This window comes from Camelus bactrianus, chromosome X (assembly GCF_048773025.1).
Source record: "Camelus bactrianus isolate YW-2024 breed Bactrian camel chromosome X, ASM4877302v1, whole genome shotgun sequence".
NCBI lineage: Eukaryota > Metazoa > Chordata > Mammalia > Artiodactyla > Camelidae > Camelus > Camelus bactrianus.
The window spans coordinates 10,710,587-10,736,951 of NC_133575.1; the positions used below are offsets into that span (position 1 = coordinate 10,710,587).

At 39.6% G+C, this 26,365-nt stretch overlaps 1 protein-coding gene across 3 annotated transcripts in view; it reads left to right on the top strand.

Moving 5' to 3' along the window:
- The window catches only part of GLRA2 (glycine receptor alpha 2), a 172,554-nt gene that overhangs the window by 109,352 nt on the left and 36,837 nt on the right, over positions 1–26,365 (top strand). For all 3 annotated transcript variants that reach the window (XM_074359731.1, XM_074359732.1, XM_074359733.1), the window contains exon 8: positions 24,579–24,728. In XM_074359731.1, coding sequence (XP_074215832.1) covers positions 24,579–24,728 — 150 coding nt within the window. The remainder of the gene's footprint in view (positions 1–24,578; positions 24,729–26,365) is intronic.

Sequence of the window (26,365 nt, forward strand, 5' to 3'; positions counted from 1 at the left end):
TCTCTTTCCCGCCTCCTCCTTCCCAAATCCAATTTTTTCTCTCTAGAGTAGCTTTGTATCCTTTACAGTATAGATTAATCTACTGGGTTTTAGGCTTCTTTTGCCTTGGCCCTACAGAGGCAACAGGATGAATACTGAATTGACTGACCTCACCAAAGAAGCAGAAGTGCTAGCAACAACAAAAAAACCTTCCTCTTAGAAGAAAAGGAAAAAGACAACGACCATTTGTATGTTTATATTTTGCCCTTGTCAAATACACTCTCTCAACTTCTTACTCTGAGATGGGTTTAAATTTTTGCCATTTTAAGATTTTTTTAAAGGAAAGTTAATTCATTTACCCAACAGGATAGGTTAAATCAATGCAGATCCAGAATTCCAATCAGGTCTGAGTAGATAAAAAAAAACCCTTGAGTTTAGCCACAACAGACATGGGGTATGTGACCTAATCCTTTCAACCTCCCTTAAGGACTCTAGTATCCTCTAGAACTGAGGTCAGCAAGGTGTGGCCCATGGGCCAAATCTGACTCACTCTTTTTGTAAAGAGTTTTATTGGAACGTAGTGACAGTCACTCATTTACAGAGTGTCTACAGCTGTCTGTGCACTACAAAGGCAGAACTGAGTAGTCTTAACAGAGGATGTATGGCCCATAAAACCTAAAATAACTACCATGTGGGTGGCCGTTTACAGAAAAAGTTGGCTGACTCCTGCTCTATAAGACGACCCTCATAGCATGTCTAACAATTAACTGGAAACAAGGCAATTCACCACAAATAGTTTTGGAATAGTTTGGTAATTCGATAAGTTTGTTAAATATGGTAAATTGATCATTCAGTGAATTTATTTGTTGCAAACTGGGTTCTGGCAATTTTTCCAGTCAACAAACTCATTCAAGAAATGTTTATGGAGTATCTACTATGCTCCAGGTTCTCTTGGGATTTATGAAAGAAGAGACCCTCCATATTCTTACAAGTTACATTCCAGCAGGGGGAGACAGATAACAAACAATACGTGCAATAAATAAATTATACGGTCCTTTAGAAGGAGATGTGTGCTTTGGGAAAGGGCAGGGGGAGTCAATGCGAGGTTGTGAAGACAAATGGAGTACACAATTTTAAATACTGTGGTCAGAGTTGACCTCACTGAGAAGATGATATTGAGCAAAGACTGAACAGAGTGGAGAGAAAGACACAGATATCTAGGAAAGAACATTTCAGAGACAACAGTTAGTGCAAAGACTCTAGGGTGGGAATAACAAAGAGAACAACAGTGTGTCTGGAGTAGAGGGTGAAGGGAAGAATAGTAAATGAGGACAAAGTAATTATGGTGGATGGACCATGTAGGTCTTTGTTGACCATTGAAAGGATTTCAGCTTATATTCTAAGTGAAATATGGGCCATGAAAGGTTTTGAACAGAGAAGCAACATGATTTATGTTCTAAAAAGTTTACTACAGCTGCTTTGTTGATTATAGACTCTGGGAGAACAAGGAAGGGAGCAGGGATACTAGCTAGGAGTCTAATAGTCATTCAAATGAGCTGATAGGGAGTGGGACCAGTGGCTGCTGCCAGTGGGGAGATGAAAAGTGGTTACATTCTGTTGGATGTATAATGAAATAAAGCCAACAGAACTTCCTAATGGATTGGATATGGAATTTAAATGAAACAAAGGAGTTAAACTTTTTAGTATAGCAACTAGAATGATGGAGTAGGTAGAGCAGGTTAGCACAAATGTCCATTAGACATCAAAGTAGAGTTATTCAATTGGCATTGGATATATAAGTATGGAGTTAATAGGAGGTTCTTGCTAGAAATGCAAATTTCATTGACTGTAATGAAATGAAAAGCACGCAGAATTTGTTTCTTTTATTCAACTATAAACTGATAGCAGGACACTGTCTCATTTATTTTTTTTATTTCTAGCCACTAATATGGTGCCAGGAACATAATGTATAACATTTATTTACTGATGTTCAAAAATGCTACAGGAATGAATGGATGAATGGACAGATACTTTCATAAGATCAATTTACATGCTTTGAGAAAGGAGTATTTTCCATCTGTGGAAGACAGTAGATCTCAAATTGTTTCATTTACCTTTAATGATATTTAATAAAGCATGTTCCAGTAGGCATCATGGTAAAAGATCAAGTATGACCTTCAAACTTGGCAGTATACTGTCTTTCCCATCATTTTAGTTGTATCAAGAGATAATACATTGGCAGTACTAGTTCTTGTTATTCTTGACGTAACAGAATGACTCATATTAATCAAAGAAGAGTTGTCAATTTCTAGACAAGCTAGATGATCAGAGAAGTTGAATTCCGAAGAAAAAGAGCAGAAAAATTAATTCATCTGGGAAAAACTCCATAGTTGAAAATCAGGCCAAGAGAAAAATAATGAATTCTACAAAGTACATAACTTGGCTAAATCTTAATTTTAAAATAGAAAAGACTTGTGAATATCACCCAAATCTAAGAATAAAGTACATTTTCACAGATTATTAATTTTTGAGCTGAATAATAAGCCTGTGATTTATTAAAACCTACAATTCTGTCCAAATAAATGTAACAATAATATAAATAGTTTATCACTTTTAATTTCCATATCACATTTGAGAAATGGGGTCCAATAGTTACGTGGAGAGAACTGAAGTGCCAGGACATCTGGGATTTATTATTTTCCTGAATACTTGCTAGTTTGTCACTATAATTCCATTTGCTGACTTGTGATAAATTAGGGTAAATTATACATTCTAAGATCTGTCTCTTTAAAATTCATGAAGCAGAACAGAACACACACTCATGCATGCGTGCGCGTGTGCACACACACACACACACACACACACACAGACCCATTAATGAAAATTCACGATTAACAAGACAGTTTTACTTAAAGGAAAAGATGTGATTTGAATCCAGAGTTCCAGAAAGCTCAGCTCCTATTTTCTCACATTAAGTTCAGGTTATATATTACTGCACAGAAAGATGAACAACACAATTCACTTAAACTAACTCAGTTTCAAAACTGTATTTCAGATGTGAATAATGATTTGAAAATAGAGAAATTATCCTGGTAAGAATTCCAGGCACCAAACAAAATATTTATGAATGTTCAGACTTTAGAGGTTTAGTTGCACCTGATTTAGAAAAATATTTATTTACTACTTTTCTGAACAGGTAATACATTTACATGTATTTTACAGGTATTTTTTAAGCCTCCCATGACCCCATCTTCCACAGGCACAGTTCCTAAGTTTGTATCACTCTCAACAGGTAAACATTTCATATATTTATCAAGAACACATTATAGTAACAAATTTAACCCATAAAAGGATTAAAATTTGAATGATAACTGAACCATCCTATACAAGGACATGGAGTGTCTTTTCATTTGTTTAAATCAACTTTTACGTTCTTGCACATTTCCTTTTAAGTTTACTTAAATATTTTATTCTTTTTCTATTGCTATTATTTTTGATTTCTGTATGTTAATTTTAAACTTTGCTACATGACTGAATTCTCTTAATACTTGCAGATTTATCAGTTGATTCTCTTAAGTTTTCCAGGTAGATTGTTCTGTCATTCACAAGTAGTTACATTACCATCTCCTTTCCCAATTTTTACACTTCTGGTTAAGTTCTTTTGCGTAATTGCTTTATGCCAACCTCTAGTACAATGTTGCAAGACAAAGGAAATGGTGGCTTCCCGGTCCTGTTCCTAGTACTAATTGTAATTCTACCAGTATTTTCCCAGTAAACATAGTTCTGGCTTTTGCATACATATTTTCCATAAATTAAAATTATTAAATATTTTATCAAGAATTTTGTTGAATTTTACAGGTACCTGTTTAGCCTATCAGTAGATGACCTTATAGTTTTTCATATTAGATTTCACAGGTCCAGATGGCTTCACAGAGGACTTCTAGTATACCTTGAAAGAGTAAATAATTCTAATCTATTATGTCTATTGCAGAACCTAGTGTATGAAAGAAAAACTTCTAGATCATAAAGCAAACAGAATAGTAATATCAAAATTCCCCTCAAAGAATACACACACACACAAAAGATAAGTGCGAATGAGTCTTATTTAAGAAAATGGATACAATCATTCTACGTGGCAGACAATTCAGTAAGTTATGACCAAGTAGGATTTATTCAAGAATGCAATAATTTTCTGTAAGAAAATCTAATACTAAAATACTTCATATTGATTTATCTAAGGAGAGAAATCACATGGTTTTTTATATGCAAAGTAGCCTTTGAAGAAATGTCTCTATTTCTTCCACAGAAATAGTCTACTTAGATTTTTGTTTTTTAATTTCTTCTGCGATCACTTTCAGGAAATCATATTTTTCTACAGTATCATCCATTTCATCCAGGTTTTGAAATACATAGGTTTAAGTTGAACAAAGTAGTTGCTTATGAGTCTTCATTTTTTTCTGTTTTATTCTCCATTATCATTTATTTTATATAGTTGTACTTTTTTGATTAATCTAGCTAGCAGTTTGTTGTTTTACATTAAAAGCTAGTTTTTCATTGTATTTATTTTTCAAATAATTTATTTTTCTAGATCATTAACTTCTACTTTTATCTTTATAATTCCTTCCACTTTTCTATAGTCTACTTTGTTGTTTACTGATAAAAATATTAAATATAAATATTCTCAGTCCTGAAGTGCTCTAGATCTGCCTTATAAATTGTGATACAGTTTTCATCACTATCTTCTAGATGCTATGCAACTTAGGTTTGTATTTTCTCTGATACAAGGATTACAAGAAATTCTTTTTTACCCCAGAAAGTAAGGACTTTTTATTTTCTGAGCTTTGTTGTTGTCCTTTTTGTTATTTTTAGTTTTGCTATATTATGAGAAGATGTTTGCTGTACTATTTCCAATTTTTGAAATGTATTCAGATTTTCTCTGCAGTCTAGTACATGGTTGATTTCTGTGAATATTACATGGGTATTTGCAAAGAAGGCACACTCTTCATAGAGCTCAGAAAATAGCAGTTAGCTCTTCCTCATTAATGTTAATAGGCCTTCCATTTGTGCTCGCTTCAAATCTCAACTTGCTGGACATCTCCTCTGATACACGTTTATAAACCAGGCACACCCTAAACCCAAATAAGCTCTTTTCCTATCTGCTCCTCTACCACCTGTACTTCCTGCTGTTTTAACAACTCGTGCACTGTATTATCATTGCTTATTGGCTTGTCAACACATTCAAGGTTCTTAAGAACAGAAAGCATGTCTTGCCCACCGTTGTATTCTCCGGACCTGACAGCTCTTGGCACACAGAAGGTCCTCAGAATCATCTGTTAAGTGAATGGATGAATATCTCCTAACTTTCCCTTCTTTAGAGTTCCTCTTAGAGAAGGAGACTGGAGAGAGGGAGAGAGACATTGGGAAGAAAATATTAAGGACAGACTGGAAGTGTCTGGCAAGCAGCTAGTCTTCCAAACAAGCCCTATGATTCGCATTGGCGGCCTGCACAGTGGTACTCAGATGCGGCCAGTAGCGCACCATCAGCTCAAGTGCACCAGGAAAAATGGCAAAATGGCCAGTGTTTATCACCAGCATTTTCTACATCCCTTATTTTGTACCCTGACCCTGAAGAAGCCACTAATCTCATATCACTGCTCTGGTTCCAACGTTCAGACATTTCCTCAGTCCTTTTTTCCCTCTGCAATGGAAATTACAACCAATTAGGCCAGTCTCGGTTGAGTATTGGCTTTATTAATTTTCTAGGAATTGTGACAGACTCTATCAACTTAAGTTTTCAGGATATCAGTTCATCCCCAAATGGGAGCCTGCTAATCTGTATCTTGAGTTAGTGGCTACTTATCTCTTCCAAATACCCACTCACCCTCCATGCTTAATCATGCTTGTGGAATGCATGGAATCAGCATAGTGTAAAGCAGGCAGCCATATACTATCTTGTCATTTTCCTTCCCTTTCCTCATCTGAAAAATGAGGGAATTCAATTAGCTGATCTAGGTAGAAAGGGATGTAGAAAATGCTGGTGATAAATATATCTCTAAATTTCTCTGGTTAGTATTCTGTCATCTAGCCTGTACCAATTATTCTAAATAAACCCAATCACCAATGGAGAATTAGTAAAGGTAAGCAAGGCGAATACTGAACTCAATAAATCCTCAAATTAGGGGAGGGAGTCATACAGTCAGCCTGTGACCATCCACAGCACTGAGATATGGCAAAAATCATCTTAACAGTGAATAACACCAACAATCTGTTATCAATTATCAGAGACAAACGAATGAGGAAAGGTCTAAGAGAACATCTGATCCAAACTCTTTCCACTGGCATAAGTTTCCTAAAAATAGTATTGTAAGAAGCATTCTGGCTAATCAAATATTCTAATTAATCATTAGATCTAAGACACCAGGAAATAAAATGTTGAAAGAATTATAGTACAATAAAAATATTCCAAGTGTTCAAACTACAATGAATATGTGATGTCACAGTGGAAATAAGATTAGACCAAGAATCCTGTTCCAGGTCTAGCTTTGTTCTTAATTTGTTTTTTGACATAACGAAAATCTCTCAAGCTCTCTGACCTCATTACCTGCACAACTGCAGTATGTGGAGACAGAATGAATTATATATTGAAATGTTTTTGAAAGATCAATGTACCCTACACGACATACATAATACTAATTGTTTGCGATGACAACACGCTTCACAATGCTAGAGAAAATTAGGCAAAGTTATGCAAATTTAGTATTTTCATAATGTTACTCATAAATGAAATGCCTTCAATATTATGACCATGAGTCATAATATTGGATAAAGCTCAACGAAAGTTTATGGAAAAGATCAAATTCAATTATGAATTATAAAAACATAAATGATTCTCAAAATAGCATTTGAGAGAATGTAAGTTTGCATCCTGTTTACCTAAATTCCACAGAAATAATTTTCCTGGTTCTCAGAAAATTAAGTTTGGGATTTAAAGGTAAGACTGAGCCATTTCAGGCCAAAGGGTAATTTTAAAACAAGAATAGTAGCAGGAAAATTAGCCCTTCACTGACAGCATTGATTTCAAGATACAGCAGTTGCTCGAAATCTCTTAAGTGCTTCCATCCAGGAAGACGTCACAGGAGACTGACTCCCACATTTAACTTTAATGAAGATCCTAAATTGGGTGAAACTATTAATTAATTTAACTAATTTACAGTACTCAAGCAATCAGCTCTAGTGGCAGGACGGAAGTCCAAGAGGTCAACTCAACCATGATGATGAAAGGGAACATGTTTAGACATTTGCAAGGTATCAGGCCCAGTTATAGGCACTACACACTTGTTATTTCATGTGTATCTCAATCCTTATAGCAAATCTATGAGATAGGCTCCATTATTGTCCTCATTTTTCAGTTAAGAAATCTGAGGCACAGAGTGATTAAGTGTCTTGCCCAAGATGTACAGCTAGGAAGAGGCAAGACCAGATTCGGACCCTCAAAGTCGAACACTAGTCCTAATGGGTTTCACCACCATGCCTATCCAGGATTGATATAGAGTACATGCCGTCATCTATTTTCTTGTCTTTCTCTATAAAGCAGGTTTCTCAAGGGAAGGAACCAAATACTAATTATCTTTGTGTATCTCTCAGTATCTCACACATGGGGAACGGTTTACCATCATTTGTTGACTGACTGCTAAAAATATGCAGTTCATTATGGGACCCTATATCTGAATTAGCAACACAAAATTGAGAACTTAAGTGATTTCAGAAAAAAAAAAGCCTTTACAGTGGAATGTTTTGGATTATGAACTATCTAGTTTTACTGTCTATGTTAACCAAAATACAGAAAAAATTTATGAATTCAGACTACCTTGGATAGCGGTTAGCTTGAATTATAATATATGATTAGATCATTAAAAGTTTTTTCTGTGAAACTTATTAGGTTTTCTGGGTTGTAAGATCCCTGTTTTAACTAGTCAACTCTACCACTGTAAATCAACTCTACCACTATAAGTAAAGAACAGACACCCACAAACAGTATACACAAGAATGGGTGCAGTTTTATTTACAAAAGAAGGTAGCAAGACAGATTTAACTCATGGGCAGTAGTTTGCTGACCCCTGGACTCCAGCATAGGTAAACTGATTTTGAGTAGCTACTCGATTCACGTTTAAGCAGGGAGCCTACTTGAATGAATATATTAAAAATATATATTATCCTGATTATCCTCGCAGCTATCCTACTATTTTGTTAACTAAATTTTCCTCTTCAAAAAGTCCAAAAATAAACCATCCTATCTTACCAAATTCTAGATTCATGAGACCCAAAGTGCACAACTTCTCTCTCTCCTCCCCTCTCCTAAAGACACCATATAGATGCTATCTACTGTTGGGGAACAAGTCCCCCAACCCCCAACAACTTACTGGCTTAAACAACATTTTAACCGCACAGTTTCTATGGATCAGAAGTCCAGGCACAACTTAGCTGAGACCTCTGTTTCAGGGTCTCTCGGGAGGCTAAAATCAAGGTGGCAGCTGGGACTGCAGTCTTACACCAAGGCCCGACGAGAGAAGGACCCACTTTCCAGTAGTTGCTGGCAAGATTCAGTTCCTCCTGGGCTGTTGGACTGAGGCCTCAGTTCCTCACTGACTGCTGACTCAATGCCAGACTCATTTCCTTGCCTCCCCACCAAGGCAAGCAATGAGAGGAGCCAGAGAGAAGGCCAGCAAGAGAGCAAGTGCAAGCAAGATGGAAGTCGGTCTTTTAGAACCTCACCATGAAAGTAACATCCCATCACTTTTGCCATACTGTATGTGAGGAGCAAGGTGCTAGGTCCAGCCCACAGTCAAGGGGAGGGGGTCACCCAAGAATATAAATACCAGGAGCAGAAATCACTGGGGTCCATTTTAGAAGGTGGCCTACCGCACTCTAGCAAAACAAGGTCTTCTTTGGTCTTTAAATGTAATGCCGCTGACATTTTTAACTGATGTCCTGTCAACACGAGTATATGACTGCTAGCATAACTGAGGCCATCTTTGGCCCTTACTGTGTGTCCTGTCCTTTTGCTGACCCTACCCAGGACTATACTGTGCAGCAAAGCCCTTCTCTGCAAAGCCTTGAAAGAGAAGGGCTTTGCAGTTAACACATATTGTTTAATAATCATTAGGACCAGGTGGCATCTATGTTCTGTTAGTCCTCAAACACTAATGAAAATACTTGCTGACGTATTCCCGGCACTCAGTAATGAGACTAGTTACCCATTCATGAATCTTGACTTAGGAATGCATATCCTGATTCCAAGCTCCTACCCCAATATCCTAGGTTAACTATAAAATTGTCCCAGTGGTCCCTTGGCTGTGTGAAGTACAGCTGCAAATGCTTCCAGATCCATGTCCCAGTGCCATCCTTCAAGTATGTTACCCTATAATAAACTGATCCATTAATAATATGGAGCTGCCTCCCTCATTTTCCGGTGTCAAGGTACCTTCTCAGTTTGGTGGTCACTTTTCGTTCCCTCCATCCTCCAACAAGGAGTAATTTGTACCTTCATAATATCTACATCCTTTCAGGCTCAAAATATACCTGTTATTCCATCTCCCTAACAAACTTCATACCTAGCATGGAACAGTTTACTTATATGATGTTTCTGCAAAGAAGCTGCTCTCCTTATTCCTCCAACCCCAGGAGGGTTGGTATATGCAGAATAACAGTTGCTTGGTATTAGACAGGAAATCAGTTTTTGTTATAGTTACACAATTCTAATTTTGTTAATTTAAAACTAGCTGTGCCAAGCAAAAAGGGAAGTAATGGGTGCTAAATTACATGGGTAATATAGATTCCAAATTGATTGGATGCTTACTTCTCCAGATGGGTTTTGAACTATGTTGATACTCCATTCTCACTGATGACTGCAAACTAGACAGATAAAGGGCTTTTGTGAATAGGAAAGGAATTTTCAGGAGGACGTGTGGTTTGTTTGCTATTCTGGTTCTAAATGGTGCCTGATGTGACAGGCATCATTTCTGTATCAGACTTCCCTGATCTAATTTTACTTTTAGGTAATTTGTTTCAGTGAACTCCAGACCCTGTAACAAATATTCGGATGTAGACAGCTCATTTGGGAGGCAGTCTCAGGAAAGACAAGTAAGAGAGTATGGAGTATAAACGAGGAAAGGAGAAAAGCCAACAAAGCGTATTACTGAGTTGGTTACCATGGACAGCAAGGAGGGTTCAATTCTGCGGGGGATGCTCTGAAAAACCATATAGAATTCTAATCGCACTTATCCCACCAAGTAACCTGCAATCTGGAGTCTTTATCCACAAACTCCCATCCCTCCATGGTTGAGAGCCATGTTTTAGGCTTCCTTGCATTCACGTTGAGAAAGTTATTAAAGTGTCAAAAAAAATCTCTTGGGCAGAAAAATAACAAGGTTCAGGAGCTTGAGGTGAGTTGCTGATGATTTACAGAGACTTTCCCACTGAATTTGCAGGTGAACACAGTGCATCTGCTACACATAGTATTACACATGGAAACATTCCTCATCAATACGATTGGTTTCTAAGCAAGAAATTCACCATTTTAGGCAAGTTCTGCCTTGCACACAGCGGTGCCCAATGAACACACATTACTGGATGACATGGAAGGATGTAAGAAGGCAGAGCAGAGAGCTAGAAGGCTGCTTCTGGAATTCACAGCTCTGATCAGTTTGATTGAGACCTCATCCCGTTACTGACTTGGTTTCCTCTGATCACTTTCTCCTTCCCTTGAGTCAGAGAATAGGAGAAACCTTAGAGATGATCATCCAATCTTTCTATATTTCCAAGAAGGAACCTGAGGCCCAGAAAGGTAAAATGATGCACCCATGTTTACAAAGTCAGCCAGTGGCAAAGCCGAGACCCACATCCCTAGCATCTTCTGACTCATCTCTCCATCACAGCCCTGCTGCCTTCTCTTAGTTTCTGCAATGCTACAGGATTGATTGCCACCAAGGGACTAAGGTTGATCTAAATTCTCTGAAGCAGATATATGCAACTGATGTATTAAAAACTGATGTGCTCATAAGCCTAACCCAAATCTTTCCACATTCACAATTTATCTTTTTTTTAGCAGTCTGTACAGTTTCATATTGAAATATAAAAATGCCTCCTGATAGTATGGCCTCTTTAATTTCTTCCAAGAGCTGGCATATCTATTTGCGTCATTTTATTCAAGATGCTGTAGGATTTCTTTTTAACTACTAACAGACTCCTGCAGGCTAGTAGTTATTACAAATAGGTACCTAATTATTAGTGGGTGGTTTGTGCTTCCGGTTTTTGTGATGAGGAGAAAGGCATGGAACTGACTTGCATCAAAATGCTGCTTCAGGAAATGGACACAGTGGAGGCCACATCCTTGGTAATTTACAGCAACAAAAAGTGAGATGACCAGCCCAGCCAGAGTCTTTTGTACCAGTTAATTCCCAGCCTCTGACTGACCTGGAGCTCTTTTTCTTTTTCTTTTTTCTCCTCCCCATATGTAACCTCGACCATGGTGGGGCCCTGGAATTTTTCCATTTCAGGTTCATTTTGGACACTATGAAACAGTAGGTAGTTGATTAACTTCAAGAGCTTTAGGTTAGCATGCACCAGGCACGGGTGCCCAGGGTCTCATGCCAAGAAGGGAAGGTTTCCATCAAGGTGGCTCCCATGGAGACATCCTCACTGACCTGCTGTCTCCAACCGTAAGCTCACAGTAAAGTGCAGAGCTGATGCTAAACCAGGCCACAGGCCAGGGGTTGGGTAGCAAAGTTTCTTGGCTGCCACTGACTGCCATTTGATTGAAATTACTATCTCATGCTGTATTCTCAGCTGTGAAAGATTCTTTGGCCCTCGACCAAAGGATCACCTGTCCTCATCCCCAGGAAAGAGCATCCCAATGCTCAGAGGATTCAGGTGCACTGGGGGAAACTCAGCCCCTGGAGAAGCCTCTCTGTACTCCAGAGTCATCACAGGATTCTAGCTGTTCTTGAGGAAATGGCTTCTTTATCACCGCAGGTTGAAATGGGCTTCAAAGACTGCCATGATTTTGTAGTCCAGAATCATCCATTCCCCACCTATCCCACTCACCGGTGATCTCAGCAGTCTGCTTGCATCAGAAGTACACCATCGCCATTGCTCGGGGATGACGAAGAGCCTGCACACACTTAACACTGGCCCACCCACTCACTCTCATCAGGCTCATAGTTTCAGAAATGCTCGGGGGTGAGCTGTTTGGCCCATGCTGCCTTTCTGATCTGGCCTCCTCACCCAACTCGAGGGAGCACAGCCAACCTGGAGATCCGAAACCAACAAGCCCAGTCTAGGAGGTGGAGACAGCTCAGCTTCTCCACATGACCCCTCCCATCCAGCCCCTCTCTGGGGAGCACAAGATGGCGAGCAGGAGGGAACCTATGTCATCACAATAAACCCCATCCACACTCTAAGGCCCTTAGCCCAAAGAACAAGACTGGACAGCTTTTCCTAAACTTCCCTCCTCTTCTTCCTTGTTCACACACATGAAATTTGAATCTGGGGTGAGGTGGGTGGGGCAGTCGATAAAGAAGTGGAAACAGCACTCGTTGCTGACTGAGAAAGAAAACCAAGAACAGTTTGGTTCTATCTCATCTTTAAACGTGTATTTTCCTGGTGTCTCCCGGCTGCAGGGGTGACCGTGCTGGTTCTCACTAACCCACTCCACTGCCCGCACTTTCTCTTTCACATCAGATGCTGTCATCTGGTGAAATCACCGTCTGTGAGTAATTCTTCCCAGAGAGGGAGGTTTCCACAGGGGTCAGCGAGCCAGGAAAGCACAGAGTGTGGAGTCAAGTCAGGGCAGATGTGAACAGAAGGCTCAGCCACTCTTCTGCTGTGTGATTTTGGTAAAGTGAATGAGTAAACACGGCTTTCTTATTTTTGTAACAGAGATAACTTGTGGAGTTGTGTTGTCCCAAGCTTTTCACTGATGATGATGGTGGTAGTTTGTTGTTTTGTTTTGTTTTTGTAACAGCCTATCTCAGCCCCCCTGACATAGAGGTGTGCTCACTGTAATGACGTTCCATTTTATGCGAACTTAGCTTATGTGAATTCAAAATAGGGCAATATAAAAATACCAATAAAGTCTTGATGCATGCACAGAACATGAAATACAACAAATTCTACTTTACATTTATTCCTCTAGGGAAAATTGCCTTGAATTATGCAAGCTTTGAATTATGTAATGTCTTCAGGAGCTCATCCCTGGCAAACCAATGTGACTGAGGGTCTACAATCTGCCAAATGAGTGTTAAGATTTACATCAAGAGTCTTATTCAATCCTTCAGTGACCTCATGACACTGGAATCTTTGGGTCTCCACTTCACTATGAGAAAACTGAGATTCCAAAAGGTTAAGTACTTCCCCCAAGTTCACTGGCCACTCACCTAGGATTCAGAGCCAAGTTAGCCTGGCTCCAAAGCTCTTCATTTCCTTCCTTCCTTTCTTTCCCATCTTCATAATCTCCCCAATTTGTTCCCTCTCTCCCTCTGCCCACAAAGACACCCCCCCTCAATACACAGGTATCTATTTGTGGTGCATCATCTCAATATCCCCCAAAAGCCAGTGGTTGTCTTTCTAATACCGAGACAATCCAGTTCGCTCTTGTCTTCACTGGGGGTTGTTTTGACACTGCTGGGCAATTCGCTCCTGACTCCCAACTCCTTCTTCAGTCCCGCCCTTGCTTGAGAAGCAATATATTGCACTTATTTTGTCATTGAAGATGCAGCCACAGGAAATAGACTATGGAAGGAATTAGTGTTCCTGTCCATCAGTTGAGAATATGGTGAGACACGTGGTAGACACAAGCTCAGGGAAGAGTCCCCCCAGTTCTGCTTCTTCCCCTTCCTCCAGATGCCACTCCCTGTCCACCTTGGCTCCCACCCCAGATGCCTCCATGTGCGGAAGGCTGAGACTTGGGGGTGCCTTTCTCTAGGGTGTCCCTATGATGCCGCTAACAGTGCGTATCATCTGGTATTACTGGAGCACTCTGGGGCTGGCAGTTCTACCATTCTCCTACCTCTCCACTCACAAAACTCACGTGGAGAGTGTGCTTTGGCAACCTACGGTGAACAGTTTTCTGACCACTATAATGGAGAGAAATTGATTCATCTTTGGAAATAGTATGAGCTAACTATACCTGTGCCCACCCAACGCCCACATTATTTGGTCCTTGAAAATTGTTCAGGTCCTGTCCTGATGAAAGTTTTGTGATCTAAGGAGTACCATTTGTAACTAGTTGGTTCCTGCAGATACCAGGCTTGGAGGCACTGCCACCCAATGGCTGTTTCTACAAATAGCACCTTCACGAGAGTTGTGTTTAGTCAACACTCTACCCAGAACCCAACAAGTGTATAAGGCATGGAGAGAAAAGGGGGTGGGGATGGTAACACTGGGACAGGCCAGGTAGTCAGTGCTGCCACCATCCTTTTCTGCCAAGGAAATCTGATTTTCCTGGCATTACACAGCAGATGCAGTCTCTTTCATTAGGCAATAAAAATGGCAACCTGGCAGTAAAATCGTAAAGATAAAACTGTACACCACCATGAATCCTTGGCACTAGGATTAATTTAAATGTCTATATTTTTTTCTGATGAGATTTTTACAGTGACTGAATACAGGTAAGAGATAAAACAGAAAATCAAAGCCAGAAGTCTCAATTCCACCTTTGTTGATGACTAGCTGTGTAAGATTTAGACACACATTTAATAAACTTATTTTTCTTCCCCACAAAATGAGGATGGAGAGGGTGGTGGTGTACTTTGTAACACTCAATAAAAGACAACCTGATGGGAGCTACCAAAGGCCTCTGTTCCATGTGATGAAAGCACAAGTCAGGCTACTGTGACCAGCAGGTATCCAGCTCAACAGCTGCATTAATCGGGGTTAAAATTTTTCCTTCTAAATTAGATAAAAAGAAACTACACTGTACAGACTAGATAAGCTTCTATTCTGGTTTAGCAATGGTTTGTTTGCATAGTTTTAGAATAATTAAATGTTGACTCAAGCAGGTGGGTGTGAGATATCACTCCACTTAGAGCAAGAAAAATATCTTAGAATTTTAAGATTGTCCTATGAATTCCATTTTTTCTCTTTTCTATTGAAAAATAATACTTGGTTTATCATAGTCATTTGTGATCCTTCTCTACTGTAGAGAACTTCTCTCTGTAAGTCTTCATAACCAATCGTCTTTGATTGGCTGCTGGAGGAATATCAGAGCTCCCTGGGGTCAGCGTATGGGCTTGGAATGTGGATGTATTTTAGTTGGCACATTGTCAAATGTGAGTGCCTTTGCCATGAGGGATGGAGAGGGCATTCAAGCTGAAGTTCAGGCAATTCTTATACAAGGACAAGCCACTCTTCTGGGCTGGAAATAAACACTGGGTAGAATATGGCCCAACCCATTTACAACTGGCTTCATGACACAGGACGTGGTACAGTCCTTGAAGGTAGACAAATTATGGGACTAAAGTAAATAAATTCATGGCCTGATTTTCTAGTTCGAAACTGATCTGAGTATATGATTAATGAAAAAATTTACTCCAAAATTTGAAAACTTGCCAAGGTTTCCAAAAATACCAAGACAGTGTTGAAAAAAACATTAATGAAACACATCTCTAAGAAATGGTGACATGATGCCAAAGCAACTAAGCAATGAGCTAAAAGTCCACCATCAAACTGATCTGTTCACGTAGCAGACAAACGTTTATTTAGTGCCACATAAACCCAAACCATTTGACTGGCCCTGCTGTTTCACCAGATATGTTTGTAAACTTATATGAATTGTAAATTCCTCAGAGTAAGTATTCTTTCCTTTAGTGAAAATAAATCAAGAGTAATCTTAATTATCATCAGCTATTGGCTTTAAAAGACCTAAGCTATTTTTTTTCCTTTTAGTGCCTGTGAAAGGAATTTGAATTTATATGCAGCATGAATAACTTGTCAATCAACAGAAACCAAGGGGCACTTACTCCATGCAAAGACTTAACTTTGGTGGCACAGATACAAAAGACATTACTGGGTCTTTATCTTCCAAGCACCCTATACTTCAGCTGGGCAGATAAATCAGGCATACATAAAGCAAACACTCAACTGCATGACCCTAACTCCAAGTGCATGGTGAATTCTAAAGATGAGGAAGACCACTGTGGGCTAGAATAGGCAGAGAAATCGTCACTCTGGAAACGGAATTTGAGCTACTCCTTGAGGAATTATCTGGAAAGAAACAGGCAGAGAAAGTGGAAAAGAAGAGGCAGGAATTCTATGCTGGAAGAAGAGTGTAGACCAGAATTTCTCAACGTTAACACTATTAACCGTGGGGCTGCATAATTCTTGTCATGAGGGTTGTCCCATGCACTGTCAGGCATTTAGCAGTATCCCTGGCCTGTACTCAATAAAAGCCAGTGGCAGAACCTCAACTTCCCAGCTGAGATAACCAAAAACATCTTCAGACATTGCCCAGTGTCCTCTCTGAGCAACATCAGCCCCAGTTGAGAACCACTGAACTAGACACAGATACCCGGGTATAAGCGGGGAGTCTGCTTTCTCTATCTCAGAGTTTATCAATCTCAAAATTATTGACATGTTGGGCTGGAAAACTAGTCATTGAGGGGGCTGTGCATTACAAAATGTTTATTAACACCCCTGACCTCATCCTAACAGACAGCAGTAGCACCTCCCCCTGGTTGTGACAACCAAAAATATCTCCAGACATTGCCAAATGTCCCCTGGGGTGCAAAATCCCACCCATTTGAGAACCGCTGAGATCCTCAGTGGGAGCGGGCATGGCTTCCTCAGCAGGAAGTAGAACCGCTGCGACAAAGCACAGGGCTTGTGCTAGGGAAGCGCGGGGTCAGGCCGCGGGGCTAGGGTGGGCACACGCTGTGTGAGACCTCGGGTACCAGAGCCTGTGACAGGCAGCCACGGGGGTTCTTAAGCAGATGTGTTACAAAATGAACTGGTGTTTAAACTTAATCTGGCAGAAGCAAAAGGATTAAGCACCACAGGGAGGAGCTGAATACAGGGGGATCAGTTAGCAAGTTGTTTTAAGAGCCAGGTGTAAACGTTCACGGCCAGGGTGGTAGTGACATCTTTGGAATGGAGAGAAAAGAGTAAACTTAAGGGTGCTTTGCAGAAAGAAATCTTGAGCTTTGGCAGCAGACTGAGCATTAGAGATGAAGGCAAAGAAGGAACCAACTGTGAAATTCATGTTGCTCCTGGAAGGAAAGACTCAAATAAGGCAAATGGGGAGGAGGGGCACTGAATGAGTTTGATTTTGCAAATACTAACTACAGGCATTTTAGAATTTGCATAGGAATGCTGGTGAGAGGTCAGGGCTGAGTGATGGGTTTGGGAGTGTTAGAAATACAAAACCTTGACATCTCCATGGGTTAATATAGTAAGAGTTTATTTTTCACTCACATTACATTCCACTGCACAGTGGGTGCCCCTGGGTCTTTTAGGGATCCAGGCTTCTTCAATCTTATGACACTGCCATCTTAAATGAGTGACATCCAAGGTGGCCACAGAAGGGTTAAGTACTAAGGACCTCCTCAGAGATTCTGAAGACCCTGAAGTGGGTATGTTACTTCTGCCCACATTCCAATGGGGATCCAGTTGAACTGAAAAATAGTTTACCTCATGTCCCAGGAAGAGGGAATGGGATTCACAGATTTACAAGAACTTGGCCAGTCTCTGCTATGGAACATGTGCGCGCGCGTGCACACACACACACACACACACACACACACACACACGAAGACACCTATATGACTCCATGAATTTACTGAGGACCTGAAGATACAGGGAAAATTGAAGAAGGAAGATTTCAAGGAATTCAAATAACAAATGGAAGAAGATTCGGCAAAGGATTCCGAGATGTTGTTAGAAAATTTGGAAGAGAACTGGCCCACTGTAGAGTTGACAGCAGCAAGAGGAGGCAGTCAATTTCTATGAAAGAAAATGTCTGCTTTTGCTAAGACATTGTGAGACAAAGAAATTAAACCTAATTAGCAAAGCACTTATACAACTAGTACCCCACCTCAAAACCATCATCAGCGGATCTTGACAAGTAATCTGAAACCCAAACCCCTCGGCCTCCAGTGTGCTGGCCCAGCCTAGCTGGCCACGCCTCCCCATGCACTGCCCAGGTACCCAGCAGGTCCTGGTCACTGAGTTGTTCCCCATCCTCAAGTCTACCTATTCTCTCCCAATTTCATGGTTTTGCTTTCTCAGCCTCTTCCACCCAAAGTCCTGGCTTTCCTCAAGTCCTATGTCAAATGCCACGCCATCCCAGAATGAAGCCTTTTCTGACTTCCCCTGTCAACATCAAACTCCTCACCTTTCGGCTGCCTTTTGGTTTTTCCTCTACCTCGGCACACGGGACCATCTGCTTTGTATCACTTATTCGCTCACCTGAGTGTCTCCCTCAGGAGACTGTGGTTTTCTCAAGCACCAAGCAGGGCCCCTGAGATGCACATCCCCAAGACAAACCAGACAACACTACACCTACGTCATGGGCTGGCAACCATTTTCTGTGAAGGGCCACATAGTATTCTAGGGTTTCCAGGCCATATGATCTCACTCAGCTGTCCCATTTTAGTGTAAAATCAGCCATAGACAATATGTAAATGAATGAGTATGACTGTGTTCCAATAAAACTATTTATAAAACGTGTGGTGAGGCAGATTTGATCCATAGGCCATAGTTTGCTGCTCCCTGACCTATGTGAACGACGGTTTCTGGAGTACAGTGTGAATGGGGTAACCCGGAGTATAATCTAGGAAGTCCTGGGAAGAATCAGTGTGCATCTTAGTTATCCTTCTATCTTCTGCCCCAGTTCCCAACAGCACCTGGTACAGTGTCTTCCACATAGTAGGCCCCAACGTTTATGCGTCTGAATTAAATATACCTGGAAAGATAACAACCCAGTGAATCATAATAGCATTTTGAGGGCTTACGTAATTTGAAAACTATTTTGCAAGATGTTGTAAAGTAGTTCAGGAAGGGATCATGTAAGCCCAAGAATCACAGAAAGAATGATGGATGATGTGAACTAAAAACACCTAAGGACTAGCTGCCAAAGAGAGAGAATCTGACATCAGAGCTGGATTAAAGTAACAAAAAGGCATTTCAATCCTGAGAGACCAGCACTGAGGGGCATTCCGTCATATGTAAGAGATGTCTCCCAACACCCTCTAAAGCCATGTGAATAATGCATTTAATACCGGCACTTCAGTGCTGGAAAGATGATCCTGATTTGAATGAAACTCAGAGACCAACCAAAATGATTAAGAAACTGAAAGGATTCATTTACGAGCAGCTATAAAAGAAGCCAAATACGTGCCTGGCCTGCTGATGGCCAGAAGGAGATGGGGGACAGATTTACAAAGTACTGAATGCTGTCAACACCAGGAAGGGGAGGAATGATGGTAAGTCCCGCTGGACTTAGCTCGTGTATGAACATCTATCAGGCACTGACAAATTCTTCTCATTATTAGGTCTTAAAACATTTATGGGCAATCTGAATAATATATAACTGGGAATGCTGTGATTGGTAATGTTCTATTATTACAGGAGAAGAGGGCTGCTCCAGAATAGCCAATAGAAGAAAATTATTGCTTATTAAGGAAAGAAACATTCCAGGAAAGCTAGGTGTTACAAGAGCATTACAGTGCACTAACAGTCCGCTCTTAGAAATAGCTAATATATGCAATTGTGGATAATGTTACATAGCATAGAATAAAGTATAAAAGTGGAAAGATGGCCAGATATTTCCTTCATTCCTTCCTTCTGTCATTCAGTCATCCATTTATCCAACCATCCCACCGATCTACTGTTTATTCACCATTTGTCAAGTCCTATGCTGGTGATACTAAGAGTAATACTACACAGGATCCGTCCAAAAGGAGAAAAAGCTTCCAGTCTATTGCGTCTAGTGGTGGGGTCAGGGAAGCTGGTGGACTAAGAAAGAACAGACAAGTTTGAGAGGGAGTTATAAGGGAGCGACGTAAAGTGGCCCCCAACCCAGATGAGAGACAGCAGGAAGGTTAGGGAGGTTTCCCAGAGGGGCTGGTATCCCAGTCAAGTCATGAAGGACTCTGAGTGGTCTGTTAATCAGAAAGACTGAGAATAAGCATCCCAGCTAGGAAGACTAATATATTCAAAGTGGTGGAGATGACAAAGTGCTGAACCACTTTGTTACCTCATATGTGGGACCAACAAGTAGTTCAGATTAACTGAGATAAACACTGTAAGGCAGGTGGTAACCTTAAAAATAATAACTGGAATATATTAGGACTGTGCATGACTTATTTTCCTTGTTGATTTTTTCTGTCTCCTCCAAATTTTTTCCTTTAACAAAATCACACCGTTATGTAGCCAAATAATGGCAAACATTTATACAGCACTTACTCTGTGCCAAACACTATTCTAAGAACTTCACATATATTAAGTGATTTTATCCACGTAACTCTATAAAATAGCTACTATTGTCCTTTATACAGATGAGGAAGGGAGGCAGATAGAGGTTAAATAATTTGGCAAAGTTAGAGTCAGGAAAGGAGCACCGTTTCTTAGTTGGGGCATCTCACTCTGGAGTCTCTGTTTTTACATCCTCTATGCTCCGATTCGTTTTCTAAGTCAAGAGCTTATTTTCTTAGCATTTACTCCCATGATCTGAGTCTAAAAAATTGATCTAATGAATAATCAGAGATACAGTCAAATATTTGAGGGGAAGAATGTTCACAGCCCTCAATTTAGTAGCATAAAATAAAATGAAAAATCACCCAAGTATCCTATAATACAGAATGATTAATCATAGTATAGACAATTATGCAAGCACTGGAAATTATGATTTAGAATAAAGTTAAATGACATGGGAAATGCTCACTATAAAAGTCAAAGAGAAAGTCAAGATACAAATGGTACAATCCTAGTAGTATGGTTGTGTGTGTCCAGAAAGGAAATTCACTAGTCAGACTGGGCTCCAATTCCAATTTTAGCTCTGCCATTTTTCAGCTTTGTGACTTTGGATAATAATTTAACTCTCTGTACCCCAGTTTCCTCATCAGAAAATGGGGGTAATACAGTTGTTGCAATGGTTAGAAAATTAATATATATAAAATGCTTAAAATTCTGGGTGGCAAACACCTAGTGCCAGCCATCAAAAAGTGGGAAATCCTATTTTAGAACTAGATAGTGCACATTCAAAAGGCAGTTGGATCAGCATCCTCTGTAGTCTGTGATTCAGAATGTTACAATTTCATCTAGTTATCTTCTCCCTTATATTTTAAAAAATAATTGGAAATTGAGTGAGATAGGGAGAACTTTGCATTGCAAATAAAAAATGTTTGCTTTCAGAATCTGTTTTTATCAAATTGTAAGATATATAAAACACTCAACCAAACACTGAAGGGTTATAAAAGTGTCCTTTTTAATCAGACACTTTCACAAGGCTAGAGCCTGGTATTTTATTTTGGTTGAATATTCTTGAACTGTGATAGTTTAAAACTATTTAACCCCACCATATTAAAGGCCATATATGACAAATCCACAGGTAATATCATACTCAATGGTGAAAAGCTGAAAGCATTTCCTCTAAGATCAAGAACAAGACAAGGATGCCCACTCTCATCACTTTTATTTGACATAGTATTGGTAGTCCTAGCCACAGCAATCATTCAAGAAGAAATAAAAGGAATCCAAATTGGAAAGGAACAAGTTAAACTGTCACTGTTTGGAGATAACATGATATTGATATACACAGAAAATCCTGAAGACGTCACCAGAAATCTACTAGAGCTTATCAATGACTTTGGCAAAGCTGCAGGATAAAAAATTGATATAGAGAACTCTGATGCATTTCTATACACTAACAACAAACTACCAGAAAGAGAAATTGAGGAAACCATCCCATTTACCATCACATCAAAAAGAATAAAATACCTAGAAATAAATCTACCTAAGAAGGTAAAAGACCTGTACTCAGCAAACTATGAAGACACTGATCCAAGAAACTGAAGATGACACAGATGGAAAGACACACTGTGTTCTTGGATTGGAAGAATCAATATTATTAAAATGATTATACTACCCAAGGCAATCTACAGATTCAAATCCCTATCAAAATACTAATGGCATTTTTCACAGAACTAGAATAATTTTAAAATTGTATGGAAAGACAAAAGACCCCAAATAGCCAAAACCATCTTGAGAAAGGAGAGAGCTGAAGGAATCATGTGCCCTGATTTCAGACTATACTACAAAGCTACAGTCATCAAAACAGTATAGTACTGAAACAAAAAAAACAGACACATAAGATCAATGGAACAGAATAGAGAGCCCAGAATAAACCCACATACTTATGGTCCATTCATTTTCGACAAAGCAGGCAAGAATATACAATGGAGAAAAAACTGTGACTTCAATAAGCCGTGCTGGGAAAACTGGACAACTACATGTAAAAGAATGAAATGAGAACATTCTCTAACACCATATACAAAAATAAACTCAAAATGGGTTAAAGACCTAAGTATAAGACCCAAACCCATAGAACTCCTAGAGGAAAACATAGACAACACTCTTTGACATAAATCGCATTGATATTTTTTTGGATCCGTCTCCTAAAGCAAAGAAAATAAAAGCAAAAATAAACAAATGGGACCTAATTAAACTTAAAAGCTTTTGAACAGCAAAGGAAACCATTGACAAAACGAATAGACAACCTACTGAATGGGAGAAAATATCTGCAAATAATATAATCAATACGGGGTTAATATCCAGAATATATAAACAGATCATACAACTCAACATCAAAAAAACAAACAACTCGATTAAAAAGTAGGCAGAAGAGTGGCACGGGTATAGCTCAGTGGTCAAGTGCTTGCTTGGTGTGCACAAGGTCCTGGGTTCAATCCCCAGTGCTTCCATAAAGGGGGAAAAAAAAGTGGGCAGGAGACCTGAATAGACAGGTCTCCAAAGAGGATATGCAGATGGCCAAGAGGTACATGAAAAGATGCTCAACATCACTAATCATCAGGGAAATGCAAACCACAGTGAGATATCACCTCACACCTGTCAGAATAGCTACTATCAAAAAGAACATAAACAACAAATGTTGGCAAGGATGTGGAGCAAAGGGAACCCTCATACACTGCTGATGGGAATGTAAATTGGTGCAGCTACTGTGGAAAACAGTATGGAGGTTTCTCAAAAAACTAAAAATAGAACTACCATATGACCCAGCAATTCCACTCCTGGGTATATATCCACACAAAGACAAAAACACTAATTTGAAAAGATACATGCACCCAATGTTCACAGAAGCATTATATACAATAGCCAAGGTAAGGAAGCAACATAAGCATCCATCAAGAGATGAATGGATAGAGAAGATGTGGTACATATATACAATGGAATACTACTCAGCCATTAAAAAAATTTTACCATTGCAGCAACATGGATGAAACTGGGTGGTATTATGCTAAATGAAAAAAGTCAGACAGAGAAAGACAAATACTGAATGGTATCATTTACACACAGGATCTGAGAAACCCAAGAAACTAGTGAATATGACAAAAAAGAAGCAGACTCACAGACATAGAGAACAAATGAGTGGTTACTGGTGGGGCGAAGGAAGAGGGAGGGGCAAGATAGGGGTAGGGAATTAAGAGGTACAAACCACTATGTATAAAATAAGCTACAAGAAGATATTGTACAACACAGGGAATATAGTCAATATTTTGTAACTATAATCGTTAAAAATTGTGAACCACTGTATTGTATACCTATAACTTATATAATATTGTACATCTATTATACTTGAATTTAAAAAACTATTTAGAAATGTGTTTCCATGTCAGGACCAAAAGACTAATGGAAATTACAAATTGGTTTTTTTTTAAAGGTTTTGTTTTGGGTTTTTCCCTTATATTTTTGTTTTTATTTATTTTGGGGGTTTTTTGGGGGCAGGGGTTAATTAGGTTTATGTATTTATTTTTAGAGGAGGTACTGGGGATTGGACCCAGGACCTCATGCATGCTAAGCATGCACTCTACCACTGAGCTATACTCTCTCCCCCAAAATTGGTTTTATGAAGGGCCCAAAGCCAAACATAGTTTATTTCTCATCCAAGTTTTGGAATTATCATAATTAGGTTTTAAATGTTAAGAAAAAATAGAAGGATATGAGCAATTTCAAGAGTAGTGCCCACTCTATTTTGCCACAAAGTTTTATTTTTATTTATTTACTCATTTTTCATTAGGGAAATTCTTGTAGCCATCTTTGGAGCTAGTTTCAGGGGTGAGACTACTGGAGTGGGTGGGCTCTGCCAAGAGAGACGGAACAAGGCGGGGGGGCAGGGGCATGTAACTTTCACTGCTCTGTCCAGAATCTGCCAAGTGGGATGGAAAACGTGTAAGTCCTTTCTTAAGAAAAGCCTAGAAAACAATCCTTGATGAAGGGAAATGAGGTTATTCTGCTGCTCACAGCATAAAGATCCTGGTTTATGGTTTCCCCACAAGTTTTCATAGTGTCTGTCTCTCCCTCTCTCTTAGGTCTCCTACGTGAAAGCGATTGACATTTGGATGGCGGTGTGCCTTCTGTTTGTGTTTGCAGCCTTACTGGAATATGCAGCTGTGAACTTTGTCTCCAGGCAGCATAAGGAGTTCCTGCGGCTCCGAAGAAGACAGAAAAGGCAGAACAAGGTACAGTTGACCTTCAGTGCAGACAAAGTCAGATAGAGCTTGAGGTGGTTAACCAGGCAATCATAGTGAACCGGAAGCTAAGGTAAATTTTTATCTTGATTTGTCCTACTGTACTGAATTACTGCCCAGGCTAGTCCTTTAAAATTGGGACAAGGTTGTCAACATGTAACAAATAAAAATACAGGGCACACAGTTAAACCTGGATTTCAGATAAATAATAAACACTATTTGGTATAGGTATGTCCCAAATGTTGCATGGAACATTCTTATATTAATAAATTATGCATTGTTTATCTGAAATTCAAATTTAACTGGGGGTTCTGTGTTTTACTTAGTGACTCTAATTGGAGATATATCCTCCATTTGATAAAATTATTTAAAAATCCTGTTGTTTTGAATATTGATCACTTGTGTGGATGTCACTGCACACATAACTGCTTTGACTTTTTCATCAATTGATGAAATAAGTATGTAAATCGGACTTTATGTAAATAAAGTCCCTCCTCTTGTTGATTTCAACCTGATAAATCCAGTTAGACCAACCTCATCGTCTCAACTTAAATTTCAATGCAGAAACTCAAAAATTCCACTATCTAGAAGTTTGAAGTTGGAAATACACGGTTTGAAATCTCTAGTTCAGTGTTTCCCAGACTTGCCTGCACATTACAATGGCCTGGAGATGTTTCAAAAATTCCAAACCTTGGCCATACCCCATACCAATTAATCCCAGTCTCAGCATGGGGCACTGGAGTACCTTCTGAAGCTCCCCAGGTAATTCCAGTGTGCAGACACACTGAGAAACACTGCTCTGGATTATCATTCAAATTCGTATAGGAGACCAGAAGCCTTGTACCTGTTTTCAGTTTCAGATTCTGGGAGAGAAACATGCTCTTTGATAAGGAGAATGTCAGTGCCTGTAACAGTATCACAGAGAACCAAAGTTAAAATTTTACATACAGGAGATGAGAGAAATTTTTCAAAATCTCTCCCCCCTCAAAATGATAAATTAAACCTGCTGGTAAAGCCATAGTTATGTACTACTTTGTGAGAGCAAAACCGAAAATGTTTCATCGTCAATTTAATGCTTCCAAAGACCTAGATGTAAAGCTGAACATTTGCTGTGACTTAGATGATGCTTTTGTGGAGGAGCTTGTGTGTGTGTGAGCTGAGTGCTACCTGCATCTGCCAAAATGTTCCCTGCATATATTCTGGGCTGGTATCCTGCTGGCTGCCCTCTCTCCTTCCTACCTCTCAGAACATGTTGTCCCACCACAGCCTAAGGAAACACACACACTTTGCTGTACATTGTTCAATATCAAGCCTTTCTCAATTTTCACCCTCCTATTGGTGATAACCGTTTCTTCAACCTCATCCACAGGTATCTAGCGCAAAGTGGCAGAAAGTTGAGGTCACTTGTGCCACCCAGGAAATACTACTACAAAGTGAGGCTATTTTAGCACATCAGCTGTACTCTCAGAATTCCCTGGCTGAGCATAGTAGGTAGCCACTGACTGCATGCTCTCCTAGACCAGAGATGGAAAATGTGTTTCATTTTGCTTCCCAGTTATGAATAACTGGTGGGATTTTCGTGAAATGCTGTGCAGAGGTATCTTATCTCATCATACAAAGTCACCTGG